Raw genomic sequence first — 24527 nt, 5'->3', positions numbered from 1 at the left:
TCACCTACAGTACAGAATACAGTTAGTCACCTACAGTACAGAATACAGTTAGTCACCTACAGTACAGAATACAGTTAGTCACCTACAGTACGGAATACAGTTAGTCATCTACAGTACAGAATACAGAGTTAGTCACCTACAGTACAGAATACCGAGTTAGTCACCTACAGCACAGAATACAGAGTTAGTCACCTACAGTACAGAATACCGAGTTAGTCACCTACAGCACAGAATACAGAGTTAGTCACCTACAGTACAGAATACAGAGTTAGTCACCTACAGTACAGAATACAGTTAGTCACCTACAGTACAGAATACAGTTAGTCACCTACAGTACAGAAAACAGTTAGTCACCTACAGTACAGAATACAGAGTTAGTCACCTACAGTACAGAATACAGTTAGTCACCTACAGTACAGAATACAGTTAGTCACCTACAGTACAGAATACAGTTAGTCACCTACAGTACAGAATACAGTTAGTCACCTACAGTACGGAATACAGTTAGTCATCTACAGTACAGAATACAGAGTTAGTCACCTACAGTACAGAATACCGAGTTAGTCACCTACAGCACAGAATACAGAGTTAGTCACCTACAGTACAGAATACCGAGTTAGTCACCTACAGCACAGAATACAGAGTTAGTCACCTACAGTACAGAATACAGAGTTAGTCACCTACAGTACAGAATACAGTTAGTCACCTACAGTACAGAATACAGAGTTAGTCACCTACAGTACAGAATACAGAGTTAGTCACCTACAGTACAGAATACAGAGTTAATCACCTACAGTACAGAATACAGTTAGTCACCTACAGTACAGAAAACAGTTAGTCACCTACAGTACAGAATACAGAGTTAGTCACCTACAGTACAGAATACAGTTAGTCACCTACAGTACAGAATACAGTTAGTCACCTACAGTACAGAATACAGTTAGTCACCTACAGTACAGAATACAGTTGGTCACCTACAGTACAGAATACAGTTAGTCACCTACAGTACGGAATACAGTTAGTCACCTACAGTACGGAATACAGTTAGTCACCTACAGTACAGAATACAGAGTTAGTCACCTACAGTACAGAATACCGAGTTAGTCACCTACAGTACAGAATACAGAGTTAGTCACCTACAGTACAGAATACAGAGTTAGTCACCTACAGTACAGAATACAGTTAGTCACCTACAGTACAGAATAAAGAGTTATAGTTAGTCACCTACAGTACAGAATACAGTTAGTCACCTACAGTACAGAATACAGAGTTAGTCACCTACAGTACAGAATACAGTTAGTCACCTACAGTACAGAATACAGAGTTAGTCACCTACAGTACAGAATACAGTTAGTCACCTACAGTACAGAATACAGTTAGTCACCTACAGTACAGAATACAGTTAGTCACCTACAGTACAGAATACAGTTAGTCACCTACAGTACGGAATACAGTTAGTCATCTACAGTACAGAATACAGAGTTAGTCACCTACAGTACAGAATACCGAGTTAGTCACCTACAGCACAGAATACAGAGTTAGTCACCTACAGTACAGAATACCGAGTTAGTCACCTACAGCACAGAATACAGAGTTAGTCACCTACAGTACAGAATACAGAGTTAGTCACCTACAGTACAGAATACAGTTAGTCACCTACAGTACAGAATACAGTTAGTCACCTACAGTACAGAAAACAGTTAGTCACCTACAGTACAGAATACAGAGTTAGTCACCTACAGTACAGAATACAGTTAGTCACCTACAGTACAGAATACAGTTAGTCACCTACAGTACAGAATACAGTTAGTCACCTACAGTACAGAATACAGTTAGTCACCTACAGTACGGAATACAGTTAGTCATCTACAGTACAGAATACAGAGTTAGTCACCTACAGTACAGAATACCGAGTTAGTCACCTACAGCACAGAATACAGAGTTAGTCACCTACAGTACAGAATACCGAGTTAGTCACCTACAGCACAGAATACAGAGTTAGTCACCTACAGTACAGAATACAGAGTTAGTCACCTACAGTACAGAATACAGTTAGTCACCTACAGTACAGAATACAGAGTTAGTCACCTACAGTACAGAATACAGAGTTAGTCACCTACAGTACAGAATACAGAGTTAATCACCTACAGTACAGAATACAGTTAGTCACCTACAGTACAGAAAACAGTTAGTCACCTACAGTACAGAATACAGAGTTAGTCACCTACAGTACAGAATACAGTTAGTCACCTACAGTACAGAATACAGTTAGTCACCTACAGTACAGAATACAGTTAGTCACCTACAGTACAGAATACAGTTGGTCACCTACAGTACAGAATACAGTTAGTCACCTACAGTACGGAATACAGTTAGTCACCTACAGTACGGAATACAGTTAGTCACCTACAGTACAGAATACAGAGTTAGTCACCTACAGTACAGAATACCGAGTTAGTCACCTACAGTACAGAATACAGAGTTAGTCACCTACAGTACAGAATACAGAGTTAGTCACCTACAGTACAGAATACAGTTAGTCACCTACAGTACAGAATAAAGAGTTATAGTTAGTCACCTACAGTACAGAATACAGTTAGTCACCTACAGTACAGAATACAGAGTTAGTCACCTACAGTACAGAATACAGTTAGTCACCTACAGTACAGAATACAGAGTTAGTCACCTACAGTACAGAATACAGAGTTAGTCACCTACAGTACAGAATACAGAGTTAGTCATCTACAGTACAGAATACAGTTAGTCACCTACAGTACAGAATACAGTTAGTCACCTACAGTACAGAATACAGAGTTAGTCACCTACAGTACAGAATACAGAGTTAGTCACCTACAGTACAGAATACAGTTAGTCACCTACAGTACAGAACACAGTTAGTCACCTACAGTACAGAATACAGTTAGTCACCTACAGTACAGAATACAGTTAGTCACCTACAGTACAGAATACAGAGTTAGTCACCTACAGTACAGAATACAGAGTTAGTCACCTACAGTACAGAATACAGTTAGTCACCTACAGTACAGAATACACAGTTAGTCACCTACAGTACAGAATACAGTTAGTCACCTACAGTACAGAATACAGTTAGTCACCTACAGTACAGAATACAGTTAGTCACCTACAGTACAGAATACAGTTAGTCACCTACAGTACAGAATACAGTTAGTCACCTACAGTACAGAATACAGAGTTAGTCACCTACAGTACAGAATACAGAGTTAGTCACCTACAGTACAGAATACAGTTAGTCACCTACAGTACAGAACACAGTTAGTCAACTACAGTACAGAATACAGTTAGTCACCTACAGTACAGAATACAGTTAGTCACCTACAGTACAGAATACAGTTAGTCACCTACAGTACAGAATACAGTTAGTCACCTACAGTACAGAATACAGAGTTAGTCACCTACAGTACAGAATACAGAGTTAATGACCTACAGTACAGAATACAGTTAGTCACCTACAGTACAGAATACAGTTAGTCACCTACAGTACAGAATACAGTTAGTCACCTACAGTACAGAATACAGTTAGTCACCTACAGTACAGAATACAGTTAGTCACCTACAGTACAGAATACAGTTAGTCACCTACAGTACAGAATACAGAGTTAGTCACCTACAGTACAGAATACAGTTAGTCACCTACAGTACAGAATACAGTTAGTCACCTACAGTACAGAAAACAGTTAGTCAACTACAGTACAGAATACAGAGTTAGTCACCTACAGTACAGAATACAGTTAGTCACCTACAGTACAGAATACAGTTAGTCACCTACAGTACAGAATACAGTTAGTCACCTACAGTACAGAATACAGTTAGTCACCTACAGTACAGAATACAGTTAGTCACCTACAGTACAGAATACAGTTAGACACCTACAGTACAGAATACAGTTAGTCACCTACAGTACAGAATACAGTTAGTCACCTACAGTACAGAATACAGTTAGTCACCTACAGTACAGAATACAGTTAGTCACCTACAGTACAGGATACAGTTAGTCACCTACAGTACAGAATACAGAGTTAGTCACCTACAGTACAGAATACAGAGTTAATCACCTACAGTACAGAATACAGTTAGTCACCTACAGTACAGAAAACAGTTAGTCACCTACAGTACAGAATACAGTTAGTCACCTACAGTACAGAATACAGTTAGTCACCTACAGTACAGAATACAGAGTTAGTCACCTACAGTACAGAATACAGAGTTAGTCACCTACAGTACAGAATACAGTTAGTCACCTACAGTACAGAATACAGTTAGTCACCTACAGTACGGAATACAGTTAGTCACCTACAGTACGGAATACAGAGTTAGTCACCTACAGTACAGAATACAGAGTTAGTCACCTACAGTACAGAATACCGAGTTAGTCACCTACAGTACAGAATACAGAGTTAGTCACCTACAGTACAGAATACAGAGTTAGTCACCTACAGTACAGAATACAGTTAGTCACCTACAGTACAGAATACAGAGTTAGTCACCTACAGTACAGAATACAGAGTTAGTCACCTACAGTACAGAATACAGAGTTAGTCACCTACAGTACAGAATACAGTTAGTCACCTACAGTACAGAATACAGCTAGTCACCTACAGTACAGAATACAGAGTTAGTCACCTACAGTACAGAATACAGTTAGTCACCTACAGTACAGAATACACAGTTAGTTACCTACAGTACAGAATACACAGTTAGTCACCTACAGTACAGAATACACAGTTAGTCACCTACAGTACAGAATACACAGTTAGTCACCTACAGTACAGAATACAGAGTTAGTCACCTACAGTACGGAATACAGTTAGTCACCTACAGTACGGAATACAGTTAGTCACCTACAGTACAGAATACAGTTAGTCACCTACAGTACAGAATACAGTTAGTCACCTACAGTACAGAACACAGAGTTAGTCACCTACAGTACAGAATACAGTTAGTCACCTACAGTACAGAATACAGAATTAGTCACCTACAGTACAGAATACAGTTAGTCACCTACAGTACAGAATACAGTTAGTCACCTACAGTACAGAATACAGTTAGTCACCTACAGTACAGAATACAGTTAGTCACCTACAGTACAGAATACAGTTAGTCACCTACAGTACAGAATACAGTTAGTCACCTACAGTACAGAATACAGTTAGTCACCTACAGTACAGAATACAGTTAGTCACCTACAGTACAGAATACAGTTAGACACCTACAGTACAGAATACAGTTAGTCACCTACAGTACAGAATACAGTTAGTCACCTACAGTACAGAATACAGAGTTAGTCACCTACAGTACAGAATACAGAGTTAGTCACCTACAGTACAGAATACAGAGTTAGTCACCTACAGTACAGAATACAGTTAGTCACCTACAGTACAGAATACAGAGCTATAGTTAGTCACCTACAGTACAGAATACAGTTAGTCACCTACAGTACAGAATACAGAGTTAGTCACCTACAGTACAGAATACAGTTAGTCACCTACAGTACAGAATACAGAGTTAGTCACCTACAGTACAGAATACAGAGTTAGTCACCTACAGTACAGAATACAGAGTTAGTCACCTACAGTACAGAATACAGTTAGTCACCTACAGTACAGAATACAGTTAGTCACCTACAGTACAGAATACAGAGTTAGTCACCTACAGTACAGAATACAGAGTTAGTCACCTACAGTACAGAATACAGTTAGTCACCTACAGTACAGAACACAGTTAGTCACCTACAGTACAGAATACAGTTAGTCACCTACAGTACAGAATACAGTTAGTCACCTACAGTACAGAATACAGAGTTAGTCACCTACAGTACAGAATACAGTTAGTCACCTACAGTACAGAATACACAGTTAGTCACCTACAGTACAGAATACAGTTAGTCACCTACAGTACAGAATACAGTTAGTCACCTACAGTACAGAATACAGTTAGTCACCTACAGTACAGAATACAGAGTTAGTCACCTACAGTACAGAATACAGAGTTAGTCACCTACAGTACAGAATACAGTTAGTCACCTACAGTACAGAATACAGAGTTAGTCACCTACAGTACAGAATACAGAGTTAGTCACCTACAGTACAGAATACAGAGTTAGTCACCTACAGTACAGAATACAGAGTTAGTCACCTACAGTACAGAATACAGTTAGTCACCTACAGTACAGAATACAGTTAGTCACCTACAGTACAGAATACAGAGTTAGTCACCTACAGTACAGAATACAGAGTTAGTCACCTACAGTACAGAATACAGTTAGTCACCTACAGTACAGAACACAGTTAGTCACCTACAGTACAGAATACAGTTAGTCACCTACAGTACAGAATACAGTTAGTCACCTACAGTACAGAATACAGAGTTAGTCACCTACAGTACAGAATACAGAGTTAGTCACCTACAGTACAGAATACAGTTAGTCACCTACAGTACAGAATACACAGTTAGTCACCTACAGTACAGAATACAGTTAGTCACCTACAGTACAGAATACAGTTAGTCACCTACAGTACAGAATACAGTTAGTCACCTACAGTACAGAATACAGTTAGTCACCTACAGTACAGAATACAGTTAGTCACCTACAGTACAGAATACAGAGTTAGTCACCTACAGTACAGAATACAGAGTTAGTCACCTACAGTACAGAATACAGTTAGTCACCTACAGTACAGAACACAGTTAGTCAACTACAGTACAGAATACAGTTAGTCACCTACAGTACAGAATACAGTTAGTCACCTACAGTACAGAATACAGTTAGTCACCTACAGTACAGAATACAGTTAGTCACCTACAGTACAGAATACAGAGTTAGTCACCTACAGTACAGAATACAGAGTTAGTCACCTACAGTACAGAATACAGTTAGTCACCTACAGTACAGAATACAGTTAGTCACCTACAGTACAGAATACAGTTAGTCACCTACAGTACAGAATACAGTTAGTCACCTACAGTACAGAATACAGTTAGTCACCTACAGTACAGAATACAGTTAGTCACCTACAGTACAGAATACAGAGTTAGTCACCTACAGTACAGAATACAGTTAGTCACCTACAGTACAGAATACAGTTAGTCACCTACAGTACAGAAAACAGTTAGTCAACTACAGTACAGAATACAGAGTTAGTCACCTACAGTACAGAATACAGTTAGTCACCTACAGTACAGAATACAGTTAGTCACCTACAGTACAGAATACAGTTAGTCACCTACAGTACAGAATACAGTTAGTCACCTACAGTACAGAATACAGTTAGTCACCTACAGTACAGAATACAGTTAGACACCTACAGTACAGAATACAGTTAGTCACCTACAGTACAGAATACAGTTAGTCACCTACAGTACAGAATACAGTTAGTCACCTACAGTACAGAATACAGTTAGTCACCTACAGTACAGGATACAGTTAGTCACCTACAGTACAGAATACAGAGTTAGTCACCTACAGTACAAAATACAGAGTTAGTCACCTACAGTACAGAATACAGAGTTAGTCACCTACAGTACAGAATACAGAGTTAGTCACCTACAGTACAGAATACAGAGTTAGTCACCTACAGTACAGAATACAGAGTTAGTCACCTACAGTACAGAATACAGAGTTAGTCACCTACAGTACAGAATACAGTTAGTCACCTACAGTACAGAATACAGTTAGTCACCTACAGTACAGAATACAGTTAGTCACCTACAGTACAGAATACAGTTAGTCACCTACAGTACAGAATACAGTTAGTCACCTACAGTACAGAATACAGTTAGTCACCTACAGTACAGAATACAGAGTTAGTCACCTACAGTACAGAATACAGTTAGTCACCTACAGTACAGAATACAGTTAGTCACCTACAGTACAGAATACAGTTAGTCACCTACAGTACAGAATACAGTTAGTCACCTACAGTACAGAATACAGTTAGTCACCTACAGTACAGAATACAGAGTTAGTCACCTACAGTACAGAATACAGAGTTAGTCACCTACAGTACAGAATACAGTTAGTCACCTACAGTACAGAAAACAGTTAGTCACCTACAGTACAGAATACAGAGTTAGTCACCTACAGTAGAGAATACAGTTAGTCACCTACAGTACAGAATACAGTTAGTCACCTACAGTACAGAATACAGTTAGTCACCTACAGTACAGAATACAGTTAGTCACCTACAGTACAGAATACAGTTAGTCACCTACAGTACGGAATACAGTTAGTCACCTACAGTACAGAATACAGAGTTAGTCACCTACAGTACAGAATACCGAGTTAGTCACCTACAGCACAGAATACAGAGTTAGTAACCTACAGTACAGAATACAGAGTTAGTCACCTACAGTACAGAATACAGTTAGTCACCTACAGTACAGAATACAGAGTTAGTCACCTACAGTACAGAATACAGAGTTAGTCACCTACAGTACAGAATACAGAGTTAATCACCTACAGTACAGAATACAGTTAGTCACCTACAGTACAGAAAACAGTTAGTCACCTACAGTACAGAATACAGAGTTAGTCACCTACAGTACAGAATACAGTTAGTCACCTACAGTACAGAATACAGTTAGTCACCTACAGTACAGAATACAGTTAGTCACCTACAGTACAGAATACAGTTAGTCACCTACAGTACAGAATACAGTTAGTCACCTACAGTACGGAATACAGTTAGTCACCTACAGTACGGAATACAGTTAGTCACCTACAGTACAGAATACAGAGTTAGTCACCTACAGTACAGAATACCGAGTTAGTCACCTACAGTACAGAATACAGAGTTAGTCACCTACAGTACAGAATACAGAGTTAGTCACCTACAGTACAGAATACAGTTAGTCACCTACAGTACAGAATACAGAGTTAGTCACCTACAGTACAGAATACAGAGTTAGTCACCTACAGTACAGAATACAGAGTTAGTCACCTACAGTACAGAATACAGTTAGTCACCTACAGTACAGAATACAGCTAGTCACCTACAGTACAGAATACAGAGTTAGTCACCTACAGTACAGAATACAGTTAGTCACCTACAGTACAGAATACACAGTTAGTCACCTACAGTACAGAATACACAGTTAGTCACCTACAGTACAGAATACACAGTTAGTCACCTACAGTACAGAATACACAGTTAGTCACCTACAGTACAGAATACAGAGTTAGTCACCTACAGTACGGAATACAGTTAGTCACCTACAGTACGGAATACAGTTAGTCACCTACAGTACAGAATACAGTTAGTCACCTACAGTACAGAATACAGTTAGTCACCTACAGTACAGAACACAGAGTTAGTCACCTACAGTACAGAATACAGTTAGTCACCTACAGTACAGAATACAGAATTAGTCACCTACAGTACAGAATACAGTTAGTCACCTACAGTACAGAATACAGTTAGTCACCTACAGTACAGAATACAGTTAGTCACCTACAGTACAGAATACAGTTAGTCACCTACAGTACAGAATACAGTTAGTCACCTACAGTACAGAATACAGTTAGTCACCTACAGTACAGAATACAGTTAGTCACCTACAGTACAGAATACAGTTAGTCACCTACAGTACAGAATACAGTTAGACACCTACAGTACAGAATACAGTTAGTCACCTACAGTACAGAATACAGTTAGTCACCTACAGTACAGAATACAGAGTTAGTCACCTACAGTACAGAATACAGAGTTAGTCACCTACAGTACAGAATACAGAGTTAGTCACCTACAGTACAGAATACAGTTAGTCACCTACAGTACAGAATACAGAGTTATAGTTAGTCACCTACAGTACAGAATACAGTTAGTCACCTACAGTACAGAATACAGAGTTAGTCACCTACAGTACAGAATACAGTTAGTCACCTACAGTACAGAATACAGTTAGTCACCTACAGTACAGAATACAGAGTTAGTCACCTACAGTACAGAATACAGAGTTAGTCACCTACAGTACAGAATACAGTTAGTCACCTACAGTACAGAATACAGTTAGTCACCTACAGTACAGAATACAGAGTTAGTCACCTACAGTACAGAATACAGAGTTAGTCACCTACAGTACAGAATACAGTTAGTCACCTACAGTACAGAACACAGTTAGTCACCTACAGTACATAATACAGTTAGTCACCTACAGTACAGAATACAGTTAGTCACCTACAGTACAGAATACAGAGTTAGTCACCTACAGTACAGAATACAGTTAGTCACCTACAGTACAGAATACACAGTTAGTCACCTACAGTACAGAATACAGTTAGTCACCTACAGTACAGAATACAGTTAGTCACCTACAGTACAGAATACAGTTAGTCACCTACAGTACAGAATACAGTTAGTCACCTACAGTACAGAATACAGAGTTAGTCACCTACAGTACAGAATACAGAGTTAGTCACCTACAGTACAGAATACAGAGTTAGTCACCTACAGTACAGAATACAGAGTTAGTCACCTACAGTACAGAATACAGTTAGTCACCTACAGTACAGAACACAGTTAGTCACCTACAGTACAGAATACAGTTAGTCACCTACAGTACAGAATACAGAGTTAGTCACCTACAGTACAGAATACAGAGTTAGTCACCTACAGTACAGAATACAGAGTTAGTCACCTACAGTACAGAATACAGTTAGTCACCTACAGTACAGAATACAGTTAGTCACCTACAGTACAGAATACAGTTAGTCACCTACAGTACAGAATACAGTTAGTCACCTACAGTACAGAATACAGAGTTAGTCACCTACAGTACAGAATACAGAGTTAGTCACCTACAGTACAGAATACAGTTAGTCACCTACAGTACAGAATACAGTTAGTCACCTACAGTACAGAATACAGAGTTAGTCACCTACAGTACAGAATACAGAGTTAGTCACCTACAGTACAGAATACAGTTAGTCACCTACAGTACAGAACACAGTTAGTCACCTACAGTACATAATACAGTTAGTCACCTACAGTACAGAATACAGTTAGTCACCTACAGTACAGAATACAGAGTTAGTCACCTACAGTACAGAATACAGTTAGTCACCTACAGTACAGAATACACAGTTAGTCACCTACAGTACAGAATACAGTTAGTCACCTACAGTACAGAATACAGTTAGTCACCTACAGTACAGAATACAGTTAGTCACCTACAGTACAGAATACAGTTAGTCACCTACAGTACAGAATACAGAGTTAGTCACCTACAGTACAGAATACAGAGTTAGTCACCTACAGTACAGAATACAGAGTTAGTCACCTACAGTACAGAATACAGAGTTAGTCACCTACAGTACAGAATACAGTTAGTCACCTACAGTACAGAACACAGTTAGTCACCTACAGTACAGAATACAGTTAGTCACCTACAGTACAGAATACAGAGTTAGTCACCTACAGTACAGAATACAGAGTTAGTCACCTACAGTACAGAATACAGAGTTAGTCACCTACAGTACAGAATACAGCTAGTCACCTACAGTACAGAATACAGTTAGTCACCTACAGTACAGAATACAGTTAGTCACCTACAGTACAGAATACAGTTAGTCACCTACAGTACAGAATACAGTTAGTCACCTACAGTACAGAATACAGTTAGTCACCTACAGTACAGAATACAGTTAGTCACCTACAGTACAGAATACAGTTAGTCACCTACAGTACAGAATACAGAGTTAGTCACCTACAGTACAGAATACACAGTTAGTCACCTACAGTACAGAATACAGTTAGTCACCTACAGTACAGAAAACAGTTAGTCACCTACAGTACAGAATACAGTTAGTCACCTACAGTACAGAATACAGTTAGTCACCTACAGTACAGAATACAGTTAGTCACCTACAGTACAGAATACAGTTAGACACCTACAGTACAGAATACAGTTAGTCACCTACAGTACAGAATACAGTTAGTCACCTACAGTACAGAATACAGTTAGTCACCTACAGTACAGAATACAGTTAGTCACCTACAGTACAGGATACAGTTAGTCACCTACAGTACAGAATACAGAGTTAGTCACCTACAGTACAGAATACAGTTAGTCACCTACAGTACAGAATACAGAGTTAATCACCTACAGTACAGAACACAGTTAGTCACCTACAGTACAGAATACAGTTAGTCACCTACAGTACAGAATACAGTTAGTCACCTACAGTACAGAATACAGTTAGTCACCTACAGTACAGAATACAGAGTTAGTCACCTACAGTACAGAATACAGAGTTAGTCACCTACAGTACAGAATACAGAGTTAGTCACCTACAGTACAGAATACAGAGTTAGTCACCTACAGTACAGAATACAGAGTTAGTCACCTACAGTACAGAATACAGAGTTAGTCACCTACAGTACAGAATACAGTTAGTCACCTACAGTACAGAATACAGAGTTAGTCACCTACAGTACAGAATACAGAGTTAGTCACCTACAGTACAGAATACAGAGTTAGTCACCTACAGTACAGAATACAGTTAGTCACCTACAGTACAGAATACAGTTAGTCACCTACAGTACAGAATACAGTTAGTCACCTACAGTACAGAATACAGTTAGTCACCTACAGTACAGAATACAGTTAGTCACCTACAGTACAGAATACAGTTAGTCACCTACAGTACAGAATACAGTTAGTCACCTACTGTACAGAATATAGTTAGTCACCTACATTACAGAATACAGTTAGTCACCTAAAGTACAGAATACAGTTAGTCACCTACAGTACAGAATACAGTTAGTCACCTACAGTACAAAATACAGAGTTAGTCACCTACAGTACAGAATACAGTTAGTCACCTACAGTACAGAATACAGTTAGTCACCTACAGTACAGAATACAGAGTTAGTCACCTACAGTCAGACAGAATACAGAGTTAGTCACCTACAGTCAGACAGAATACAGAGTTAGTCACCTACAGTCAGACAGAATACAGAGTTAGTCACCTACAGTACAGAATACAGTTAGTCACCTACAGTACAGAATACAGTTAGTCACCTACAGTACAGAATACAGTTAGTCACCTACAGTACAGAATACAGAGTTAGTCACCTACAGTACAGAATACAGTTAGTCACCTACAGTACAGAATACAGAGTTAGTCACCTACAGTACAGAATACAGAGTTAGTCACCTACAGTACAGAATACAGTTAGTCACCTACAGTACAGAATACAGTTAGTCACCTACAGTACAGAATACAGAGTTAGTCACCTACAGTACAGAATACAGAGTTAGTCACCTACAGTACAGAATACAGAGTTAGTCACCTACAGTACAGAATACAGAGTTAGTCACCTACAGTACAGAATACAGAGTTAGTCACCTACAGTACAGAATACAGAGTTAGTCACCTACAGTACAGAATACACAGTTAGTCACCTACAGTACAGAATACACAGTTAGTCACCTACAGTACAGAATACAGTTAGTCACCTACAGTACAGAATACAGTTAGTCACCTACAGTACAGAATACAGTTAGTCACCTACAGTACAGAATACAGTTAGTCACCTACAGTACAGAATACAGTTAGTCACCTACAGTACAGAATACAGTTAGTCACCTACAGTACAGAATACAGTTAGTCACCTACAGTACAGAATACAGCTAGTCACCTACAGTACAGAATACAGTTAGTCACCTACAGTACAGAATACAGAGTTAGTCACCTACAGTACAGAATACAGAGTTAGTCACCTACAGTACAGAATACAGAGTTAGTCACCTACAGTACAGAATACAGAGTTAGTCACCTACAGTACAGAATACAGAGTTAGTCACCTACAGTACAGAATACAGTTAGTCACCTACAGTACAGAATACAGTTAGTCACCTACAGTACAGAATACAGTTAGTCACCTACAGTACAGAATACAGTTAGTCACCTACAGTACAGAATACAGTTAGTCACCTACAGTACAGAATACAGTTAGTCACCTACAGTACAGAACACAGTTAGTCACCTACAGTACAGAATACAGTTAGTCACCTACAGTACAGAATACAGTTAGTCACCTACAGTACAGAATACAGTTAGTCACCTACAGTACAGAATACAGTTAGTCACCTACAGTACAGAATACAGTTAGTCACCTACAGTACAGAATACAGTTAGTCACCTACAGTACAGAATACAGTTAGTCACCTACAGTACAGAATACAGTTAGTCACCTACAGTACAGAATACAGAGTTAGTCACCTACAGTACAGAATACAGTTAGTCACCTACAGTACAGAATACAGTTAGTCACCTACAGTACAGAATACAGTTAGTCACCTACAGTACAGAATACAGTTAGTCACCTACAGTACAGAATACAGTTAGTCACCTACAGTACAGAATACACAGTTAGTCACCTACAGTACAGAACACAGTTAGTCACCTACAGTACAGAATACAGAGTTAGTCACCTACAGTACAGAATACAGAGTTAGTCACCTACAGTACAGAATACAGAGTTAGTCACCTACAGTACAGAATACAGTTAGTCACCTACAGTACAGAATACAGTTAGTCACCTACAGTACAGAATACAGTTAGTCACCTACAGTACAGAATACAGTTAGTCACCCACAGTACAGAATACAGTTAGTCACCTACAGTACAGAATACAGTTAGTCACCTACAGTACAGAATACAGTTAGTCACCTACAGTACAGAATACAGTTAGTCACCTACAGTACAGAATACAGAGTTAGTCACCTACAGTACAGAATACAGAGTTAGTCACCTACAGTACAGAATACAGTTAGTCACCTACAGTACAGAATACAGTTAGTCACCTACAGTACAGAACACAGTTATTCACCTACAGTACAGAATACAGTTAGTCACCTACAGTACAGAATACAGTTAGTCACCTACAGTACAGAATACACAGTTAGTCACCTACAGTACAGAATACAGTTAGTCACCTACAGTACAGAATACAGAGTTAGTCACCTACAGTACAGAATACAGAGTTAGTCACCTACAGTACAGAATACAGAGTTAGTCACCTACAGTACAGAATACAGTTAGTCACCTACAGTACAGAATACAGTTAGTCACCTACAGTACAGAATACAGTTAGTCACCTACAGTACAGAATACAGTTAGTCACCCACAGTACAGAATACAGTTAGTCACCTACAGTACAGAATACAGTTAGTCACCTACAGTACAGAATACAGTTAGTCACCTACAGTACAGAATACAGTTAGTCACCTACAGTACAGAATACAGAGTTAGTCACCTACAGTACAGAATACAGAGTTAGTCACCTACAGTACAGAATACAGAGTTAGTCACCTACAGTACAGAATACAGTTAGTCACCTACAGTACAGAATACAGTTAGTCACCTACAGTACAGAACACAGTTATTCACCTACAGTACAGAATACAGTTAGTCACCTAAAGTACAGAATACAGAGTTAGTCACCTACAGTACAGAATACAGAGTTAGTCACCTACAGTACAGAATACAGAGTTAGTCACCTACAGTACAGAATACAGTTAGTCACCTACAGTACAGAATACAGTTAGTCACCTACAGTACAGAATACAGCTAGTCACCTACAGTACAGAATACAGAGTTAGTCACCTACAGTACAGAATACAGAGTTAGTCACCTACAGTACAGAATACAGTTAGTCACCTACAGTACAGAATACAGAGTTAGTCACCTACAGTACAGAATACAGAGTTAGTCACCTACAGTACAGAATACAGAGTTAGTCACCTACAGTACAGAATACAGAGTTAGTCACCTACAGTACAGAATACAGAGTTAGTCACCTACAGTACAGAATACAGTTAGTCACCTACAGTACAGAATACAGTTAGTCACCTACAGTACAGAATACAGAGTTAGTCACCTACAGTACAGAATACAGAGTTAGTCACCTACAGTACAGAATACAGAGTTAGTCACCTACAGTACAGAATACAGTTAGTCACCTACAGTACAGAATACAGTTAGTCACCTACAGTACAGAATACAGAGTTAGTCACCTTCAGTACAGAATACAGAGTTAGTCACCTACAGTACAGAATACACAGTTAGTCACCTACAGTACAGAATACAGTTAGTCACCTACAGTACAGAATACAGTTAGTCACCTACAGTACAGAACACAGAGTTAGTCACCTACAGTACAGAATACAGTTAGTCACCTACAGTACAGAATACAGTTAGTCACCTACAGTACAGAATACAGTTAGTCACCTACAGTACAGAATACAGTTAGTCACCTACAGTACAGAGTTAGTCACCTACAGTACAGAATACAGTTAGTCACCTACAGTACAGAATACAGTTAGTCACCTACAGTACAGAATACAGTTAGTCACCTACAGTACAGAATACAGAGTTAGTCACCTACAGTACAGAATACAGTTAGTCACCTACAGTACAGAATACAGTTAGTCACCTACAGTACAGAATACAGTTAGTCACCTACAGTACAGAATACAGTTAGTCACCCACAGTACAGAATACAGTTAGTCACCTACAGTACAGAATACAGTTAGTCACCTACAGTACAGAATACAGTTAGTCACCTACAGTACAGAATACAGTTAGTCACCTACAGTACAGAATACAGAGTTAGTCACCTACAGTACAGAATACAGAGTTAGTCACCTACAGTACAGAATACAGTTAGTCACCTACAGTACAGAATACAGTTAGTCACCTACAGTACAGAACACAGTTATTCACCTACAGTACAGAATACAGTTAGTCACCTACAGTACAGAATACAGTTAGTCACCTACAGTACAGAATACACAGTTAGTCACCTACAGTACAGAATACAGTTAGTCACCTACAGTACAGAATACAGAGTTAGTCACCTACAGTACAGAATACAGAGTTAGTCACCTACAGTACAGAATACAGAGTTAGTCACCTACAGTACAGAATACAGTTAGTCACCTACAGTACAGAATACAGTTAGTCACCTACAGTACAGAATACAGTTAGTCACCTACAGTACAGAATACAGTTAGTCACCCACAGTACAGAATACAGTTAGTCACCTACAGTACAGAATACAGTTAGTCACCTACAGTACAGAATACAGTTAGTCACCTACAGTACAGAATACAGTTAGTCACCTACAGTACAGAATACAGAGTTAGTCACCTACAGTACAGAATACAGAGTTAGTCACCTACAGTACAGAATACAGAGTTAGTCACCTACAGTACAGAATACAGAGTTAGTCACCTACAGTACAGAATACAGTTAGTCACCTACAGTACAGAACACAGTTATTCACCTACAGTACAGAATACAGTTAGTCACCTACAGTACAGAATACAGAGTTAGTCACCTACAGTACAGAATACAGAGTTAGTCACCTACAGTACAGAATACAGAGTTAGTCACCTACAGTACAGAATACAGAGTTAGTCACCTACAGTACAGAATACAGTTAGTCACCTACAGTACAGAATACAGTTAGTCACCTACAGTACAGAATACAGTTAGTCACCTACAGTACAGAATACAGTTAGTCACCTACAGTACAGAATACAGTTAGTCACCTACAGTACAGAATACAGTTAGTCACCTACAGTACAGAATACAGTTAGTCACCTACAGTACAGAATACAGAGTTAGTCACCTACAGTACAGAATACACAGTTAGTCACCTACAGTACAGAATACAGTTAGTCACCTACAGTACAGAAAACAGTTAGTCACCTACAGTACAGAATACAGTTAGTCACCTACAGTACAGAATACAGTTAGTCACCTACAGTACAGAATACAGTTAGTCACCTACAGTACAGAATACAGTTAGACACCTACAGTACAGAATACAGTTAGTCACCTACAGTACAGAATACAGTTAGTCACCTACAGTACAGAATACAGTTAGTCACCTACAGTACAGAATACAGTTAGTCACCTACAGTACAGAATACAGTTAGTCACCTACAGTACAGAATACAGTTAGTCACCTACAGTACAGAATACAGTTAGTCACCTACAGTACAGAATACAGTTAGTCACCTACAGTACAGAATACAGTTAGTCACCTACAGTACAGAATACAGTTAGTCACCTACAGTACAGAATAGTTAGTCACCTACAGTACAGAATACAGTTAGTCACCTACAGTACAGAACACAGTTAGTCACCTACAGTACAGAACATCTTATCTTCGGCCACGCTCTCCATAACATTCACAAGGCCACAGGACCAGACAGATTACCAGGACTCATACTCAGAGCATGCACTGGCCAGCTGGCAAGTGTCTTCACTGACATTTTCAACCTCTCCCTGACCCAGTCTGTAATACCAACATGTTTCAAGCAGACCACCATAGTCCTTGTGCCCAAGAACACAAAGGTAACCTGCCAAAATCACTACAGACCCGTAGCACTCACGTCTGTAGCCATGAAGTGCTTTGAAAGGCTGGTTATGGCTGACATCATCCCAGAAACCCTAGACCCACTCCAATTCGCATACCGTCCCAACAGATCCACAGATCAATCTCTATTGCACTCCACACTGCCCTTTCCCACCTGGACAAAAGGAACACCTATGTGAGAATGCTATTCATTGACTACAGCTCAGCGTTCAACACCATAGAACCCTCAAAGCTCATCACTAAGCTAAGGACTCTGGGACTAAACACTTCCATCTGCAACTGGATCCTGGACTTCCTGACGGGCCGCCCCCAGGTGGTGAGGGTAGGTAACAACACATCCGCCACGCTGATCCTCAACACAGGGGCCCCTCAGGGGTGCGTGCTCAGTCCCCTCCTGTTCACCCATGACTGCACATCCAGGCACGACTCCAACACCATCATTAAGTTTGCAGACGACACAACAGTGGTAGACCTGATCACCGACAACAACGAGACAGCCTATAGGGAGGAGGTCAGAGACCTGGCCGTGTGCTGCCAGGACAACAACCTCTCCCTCAACGTGATCAAGACTAAAGAGATGATTGTGGACGACAGGAAACGGAGGACCGAGCACGCCAACATTCAATCAACGGGATTGTAGTGGAACGTGTTGAGAGTTCCTTGGCGTCCACACATCACTAAGGATCTATCATGGTATATCATATATCATGGTCCAAACTAGTCTTGGGCAGTATACTGTATAGCAGGGTATTCGGAAATAGCCACAGGATGGTTTTTCAATAACGTCAATACCTTTTAAACTATTTCTTTGACTTTTTTTTTTTTACATTTAAATATTTGAGGCTACCTTTTAAGTAAATACCTGCAGTCAAATTGTGCAATAAGTTAGGAGTTGAAGAAGACCATTTTTGAGAATCTTGGCTGGCTGCATCACCGCTTGTCCTCTGACTGCAAGGCACTACGTACGGCCCAGTACATCACTGGGACCAAGCTCCCTGCCATCCAGGACCTCTATAACACAATGTGTCAGACGAAGGCCCTAAAAATTGCAAAAGACTCCAGCCACCCCAGTCATAGACTGTTCTCTCTGCTTCCACACAGCAAGCGGTACCGGAGCACCAAGTCTGGAACCAAAAGGAGCCTGAACAGCTTGTAACCCCAAGCCATCAGACTGATGAATAGTTTACAGGAGCCTGAACAGCTTCTAACCCCAAACCATCAGACTGATCAATAGTTTACAGGAGCCTGAACAGCTTCTAACCCCAAGCCATCAGACTGATGAATAGTTTACAGGAGCCTGAACAGCTTCTAACCCCAAGCCATCAGACTGATGAATAGTTTACAGGAGCCTGAACAGCTTCTAACCCCAAACCATCAGACTGATGTATAGTTTACAGGAGCCTGAACAGCTTCTAACCCCAAGCCATCAGACTGATGAATAGTTTACAGGAGCCTGAACAGCTTCTAACCCCAAACCATCAGACTGATCAATAGTTTACAGGAGCCTGAACAGCTTCTAACCCCAAGCCATCAGACTGATGAATAGTTTACAGGACCATCTGCATTGCCTCTTCACATACGCTCGTTACTGGTTCCCCATGTAGCCAAGATATCGTTACGTGTTATTACTTTTCTCTCTGCATTGTTGGGACGGGCCCGTAAATAAACATTCCACTGTTAGTCTCCACCTGTTGTTTCCTAAGAGACAAATAACATTTGATTTTATGTCTCACCACGTGGCGGTCGTAGGGGTTCCGTGGTGGTCTGGTCGGCACGGTAACATTAACAGGAAGTCGGACCCTTTCGATGATGCTGCGCACCGTGTGGTCAGCTCCCAGCATTCCCTGCTCCAGAGGGGAGCGCGTGCAGAACCGTCCTCGGCAGGCAAAGGGCAGAGAGATGCTCTGATTGGTCCGATGGTTCATACACACCAGACATGGAGTTTTACCTGAAACAGAGAGAAAGAGAGAGAGAGAGCTCAGGGTGTGGTGTGAAACAGAGAGAGAGAGAGCTCAGGGTGTGGTGTGAAACAGAGAGAGAGAAAGAGAGAGAGCTCAGGGTGTGGTGTGAAACAGAGAGAGAGAAAGAGAGAGAGCTCAGGGTGTGGTGTGAAACAGAGAGAGAGAGAGAGAGAGAGAGCTCAGGGTGTGGTGTGAAACAGAGAGAGAGAGAGCTCAGGGTGTGGTGTGAAACAGAGAGAGAGAAAGAGAGAGAGCTCAGGGTGTGGTGTGAAACAGAGAGAGAGAGAGCTCAGGGTGTGGTGTGAAACAGAGAGAGAGAAAGAGAGAGAGCTCAGGGTGTGGTGTGAAACAGAGAGAGAGAAAGAGAGAGAGCTCAGGGTGTGGTGTGAAACAGAGAGAGAGAGAGCTCAGGGTGTGGTGTGAAACAGAGAGAGAGAGAGCTCAGGGTGTGGTGTGAAACAGAGAGAGAAAGAGCTCAGGGTGTGGTGTGAAACAGAGAGAGAGAAAGAGAGAGAGCTCAGGGTGTGGTGTGAAACAGAGAGAGAGAAAGAGAGAGAGCTCAGGGTGTGGTGTGAAACAGAAAGAGAGAAAGAGAGAGAGCTCAGGGTGTGGTGTGAAACAGAGAGAGAGAAAGAGAGAGAGCTCAGGGTGTGGTGTGAAACAGAGAGAGAGAGAGCTCAGGGTGTGGTGTGAAACAGAGAGAGAGAAAGAGAGAGAGCTCAGGGTGTGGTGTGAAACAGAGAGAGAGAAAGAGAGAGAGCTCAGGGTGTGGTGTGAAACAGAGAGAAAGAGAGAGAGAGAGAGCTCAGGGTGTGGTGTGAAACAGAGAGAGAGAGAGAGAGAGAGCTCAGGGTGTGGTGTGAAACAGAGAGAGAGAAAGAGAGAGAGCTCAGGGTGTGGTGTGAAACAGAGAGAGAGAAAGAGAGAGAGCTCAGGGTGTGGTGTGAAACAGAGAGAGAGAGAGCTCAGGGTGTGGTGTGAAACAGAGAGAGAGAGAGCTCAGGGTGTGGTGTGAAACAGAGAGAGAGAGAGCTCAGGGTGTGGTGTGAAACAGAGAGAGAGAAAGAGAGAGAGCTCAGGGTGTGGTGTGAAACAGAGAGAGAGAAAGAGAGAGAGCTCAGGGTGTGGTGTGAAACAGAGAGAGAGAGAGCTCAGGGTGTGGTGTGAAACAGAGAGAGAGAAAGAGAGAGAGCTCAGGGTGTGGTGTGAAACAGAGAGAGAGAGAGCTCAGGGTGTGGTGTGAAACAGAGAGAGAGAAAGAGAGAGAGCTCAGGGTGTGGTGTGAAACAGAGAGAGAGAGAGCTCAGGGTGTGGTGTGAAACAGAGAGAGAGAGAGCTCAGGGTGTGGTGTGAAACAGAGAGAGAGAGAGCTCAGGGTGTGGTGTGAAACAGAGAGAGAGAAAGAGAGAGAGCTCAGGGTGTGGTGTGAAACAGAGAGAGAAAGAGCTCAGGGTGTGGTGTGAAACAGAGAGAGAGAAAGAGAGAGAGCTCAGGGTGTGGTGTGAAACAGAGAGAGAGAGAGCTCAGGGTGTGGTGTGAAACAGAGAGAGAGAGAGCTCAGGGTGTGGTGTGAAACAGAGAGAGAGAGAGCTCAGGGTGTGGTGTGAAACAGAGAGAGAGAGAGCTCAGGGTGTGGTGTGAAACAGAGAGAGAGAAAGAGAGAGAGCTCAGGGTGTGGTGTGAAACAGAGAGAGAGAGAGCTCAGGGTGTGGTGTGAAACAGAGAGAGAGAAAGAGAGAGAGCTCAGGGTGTGGTGTGAAACAGAGAGAGAGAAAGAGAGAGAGCTCAGGGTGTGGTGTGAAACAGAGAGAGAGAGAGCTCAGGGTGTGGTGTGAAACAGAGAGAGAGAGAGCTCAGGGTGTGGTGTGAAACAGAGAGAGAGAGAGCTCAGGGTGTGGTGTGAAACAGAGAGAGAGAGAGCTCAGGGTGTGGTGTGAAACAGAGAGAGAGAAAGCTCAGGGTGTGGTGTGAAACAGAGAGAGAGAAAGAGAGAGAGCTCAGGGTGTGGTGTGAAACAGAGAGAGAGAAAGAGAGAGAGCTCAGGGTGTGGTGTGAAACAGAGAGAGAGAGAGCTCAGGGTGTGGTGTGAAACAGAGAGAAAGAGAGAGAGAGAGAGCTCAGGGTGTGGTGTGAAACAGAGAGAGAGAGAGAGAGAGAGCTCAGGGTGTGGTGTGAAACAGAGAGAGAGAAAGAGAGAGAGAGAGCTCAGGGTGTGGTGTGAAAAAGAGAGAGAGAGAGAGAGAGAGCTCAGGGTGTGGTGTGAAACAGAGAGAGAGAAAGAGAGAGAGCTCAGGGTGTGGTGTGAAACAGAGAGAGAGAAAGAGAGAGAGCTCAGGGTGTGGTGTGAAACAGAGAGAGAGAGAGCTCAGGGTGTGGTGTGAAACAGAGAGAGAGAGAGCTCAGGGTGTGGTGTGAAACAGAGAGAGAGAGAGCTCAGGGTGTGGTGTGAAACAGAGAGAGAGAAAGAGAGAGAGCTCAGGGTGTGGTGTGAAACAGAGAGAGAGAAAGAGAGAGAGCTCAGGGTGTGGTGTGAAACAGAGAGAGAGAGAGCTCAGGGTGTGGTGTGAAACAGAGAGAGAGAGAGCTCAGGGTGTGGTGTGAAACAGAGAGAGAGAAAGAGAGAGAGCTCAGGGTGTGGTGTGAAACAGAGAGAGAGAAAGAGAGAGAGCTCAGGGTGTGGTGTGAAACAGAGAGAGAGAAAGAGAGAGAGCTTAGGGTGTGGTGTGAAACAGAGAGAGAGAGAGCTCAGGGTGTGGTGTGAAACAGAGAGAGAGAGAGCTCAGGGTGTGGTGTGAAACAGAGAGAGAGAGAGCTCAGGGTGTGGTGTGAAACAGAGAGAGAGAGAGCTCAGGGTGTGGTGTGAAACAGAGAGAGAGAAAGAGAGAGAGCTCAGGGTGTGGTGTGAAACAGAGAGAGAGAGAGCTCAGGGTGTGGTGTGAAACAGAGAGAGAGAAAGAGAGAGAGCTCAGGGTGTGGTGTGAAACAGAGAGAGAGAGAGCTCAGGGTGTGGTGTGAAACAGAGAGAGAGAGAGCTCAGGGTGTGGTGTGAAACAGAGAGAGAGAGAGCTCAGGGTGTGGTGTGAAACAGAGAGAGAGAGAGCTCAGGGTGTGGTGTGAAACAGAGAGAGAGAAAGAGAGAGAGCTCAGGGTGTGGTGTGAAACAGAGAGAGAGAGAGCTCAGGGTGTGGTGTGAAACAGAGAGAGAGAAAGAGAGAGAGCTCAGGGTGTGGTGTGAAACAGAGAGAGAGAGAGCTCAGGGTGTGGTGTGAAACAGAGAGAGAGAGAGCTCAGGGTGTGGTGTGAAACAGAGAGAGAGAAAGAGAGAGAGCTCAGGGTGTGGTGTGAAACAGAGAGAGAGAAAGAGAGAGAGCTCAGGGTGTGGTGTGAAACAGAGAGAGAGAGAGCTCAGGGTGTGGTGTGAAACAGAGAGAGAGAGAGCTCAGGGTGTGGTGTGAAACAGAGAGAGAGAGAGCTCAGGGTGTGGTGTGAAACAGAGAGAGAGAGAGCTCAGGGTGTGGTGTGAAACAGAGAGAGAGAGAGCTCAGGGTGTGGTGTGAAACAGAGAGAGAGAAAGAGAGAGAGCTCAGGGTGTGGTGTGAAACAGAGAGAGAGAAAGAGAGAGAGCTCAGGGTGTGGTGTGAAACAGAGAGAGAGAGAGCTCAGGGTGTGGTGTGAAACAGAGAGAGAGAGAGCTCAGGGTGTGGTGTGAAACAGAGAGAGAGAGAGCTCAGGGTGTGGTGTGAAACAGAGAGAGAGAGAGCTCAGGGTGTGGTGTGAAACAGAGAGAGAGAAAGAGAGAGAGCTCAGGGTGTGGTGTGAAACAGAGAGAGAGAAAGAGAGAGAGCTCAGGGTGTGGTGTGAAACAGAGAGAGAGAGAGCTCAGGGTGTGGTGTGAAACAGAGAGAGAGAAAGAGAGAGAGCTCAGGGTGTGGTGTGAAACAGAGAGAGAGAGAGCTCAGGGTGTGGTGTGAAACAGAGAGAGAGAAAGAGAGAGAGCTCAGGGTGTGGTGTGAAACAGAGAGAGAGAGAGCTCAGGGTGTGGTGTGAAACAGAGAGAGAGAAAGAGAGAGAGCTCAGGGTGTGGTGTGAAACAGAGAGAGAGAGAGCTCAGGGTGTGGTGTGAAACAGAGAGAGA

At 41.9% G+C, this 24527-nt stretch overlaps 1 protein-coding gene across 1 annotated transcript in view; it reads right to left on the bottom strand.

Moving 5' to 3' along the window:
- Positions 1-24527, bottom strand: part of gareml (GRB2 associated, regulator of MAPK1-like) — a 96914-nt gene that overhangs the window by 29796 nt on the left and 42591 nt on the right. The window contains exon 5 of the mRNA XM_055885810.1: positions 20165-20379. Coding sequence (XP_055741785.1) covers positions 20165-20379 — 215 coding nt within the window. The remainder of the gene's footprint in view (positions 1-20164; positions 20380-24527) is intronic.

The sequence above is a fragment of the Salvelinus fontinalis genome, chromosome 27 (assembly GCF_029448725.1).
Source record: "Salvelinus fontinalis isolate EN_2023a chromosome 27, ASM2944872v1, whole genome shotgun sequence".
Classification (NCBI taxonomy): Eukaryota; Metazoa; Chordata; class Actinopteri; order Salmoniformes; family Salmonidae; genus Salvelinus; species Salvelinus fontinalis.
The sequence above is the reverse complement of the archived record's forward strand: the minus strand, read 5'-3'. Positions and strand labels throughout refer to the sequence as shown.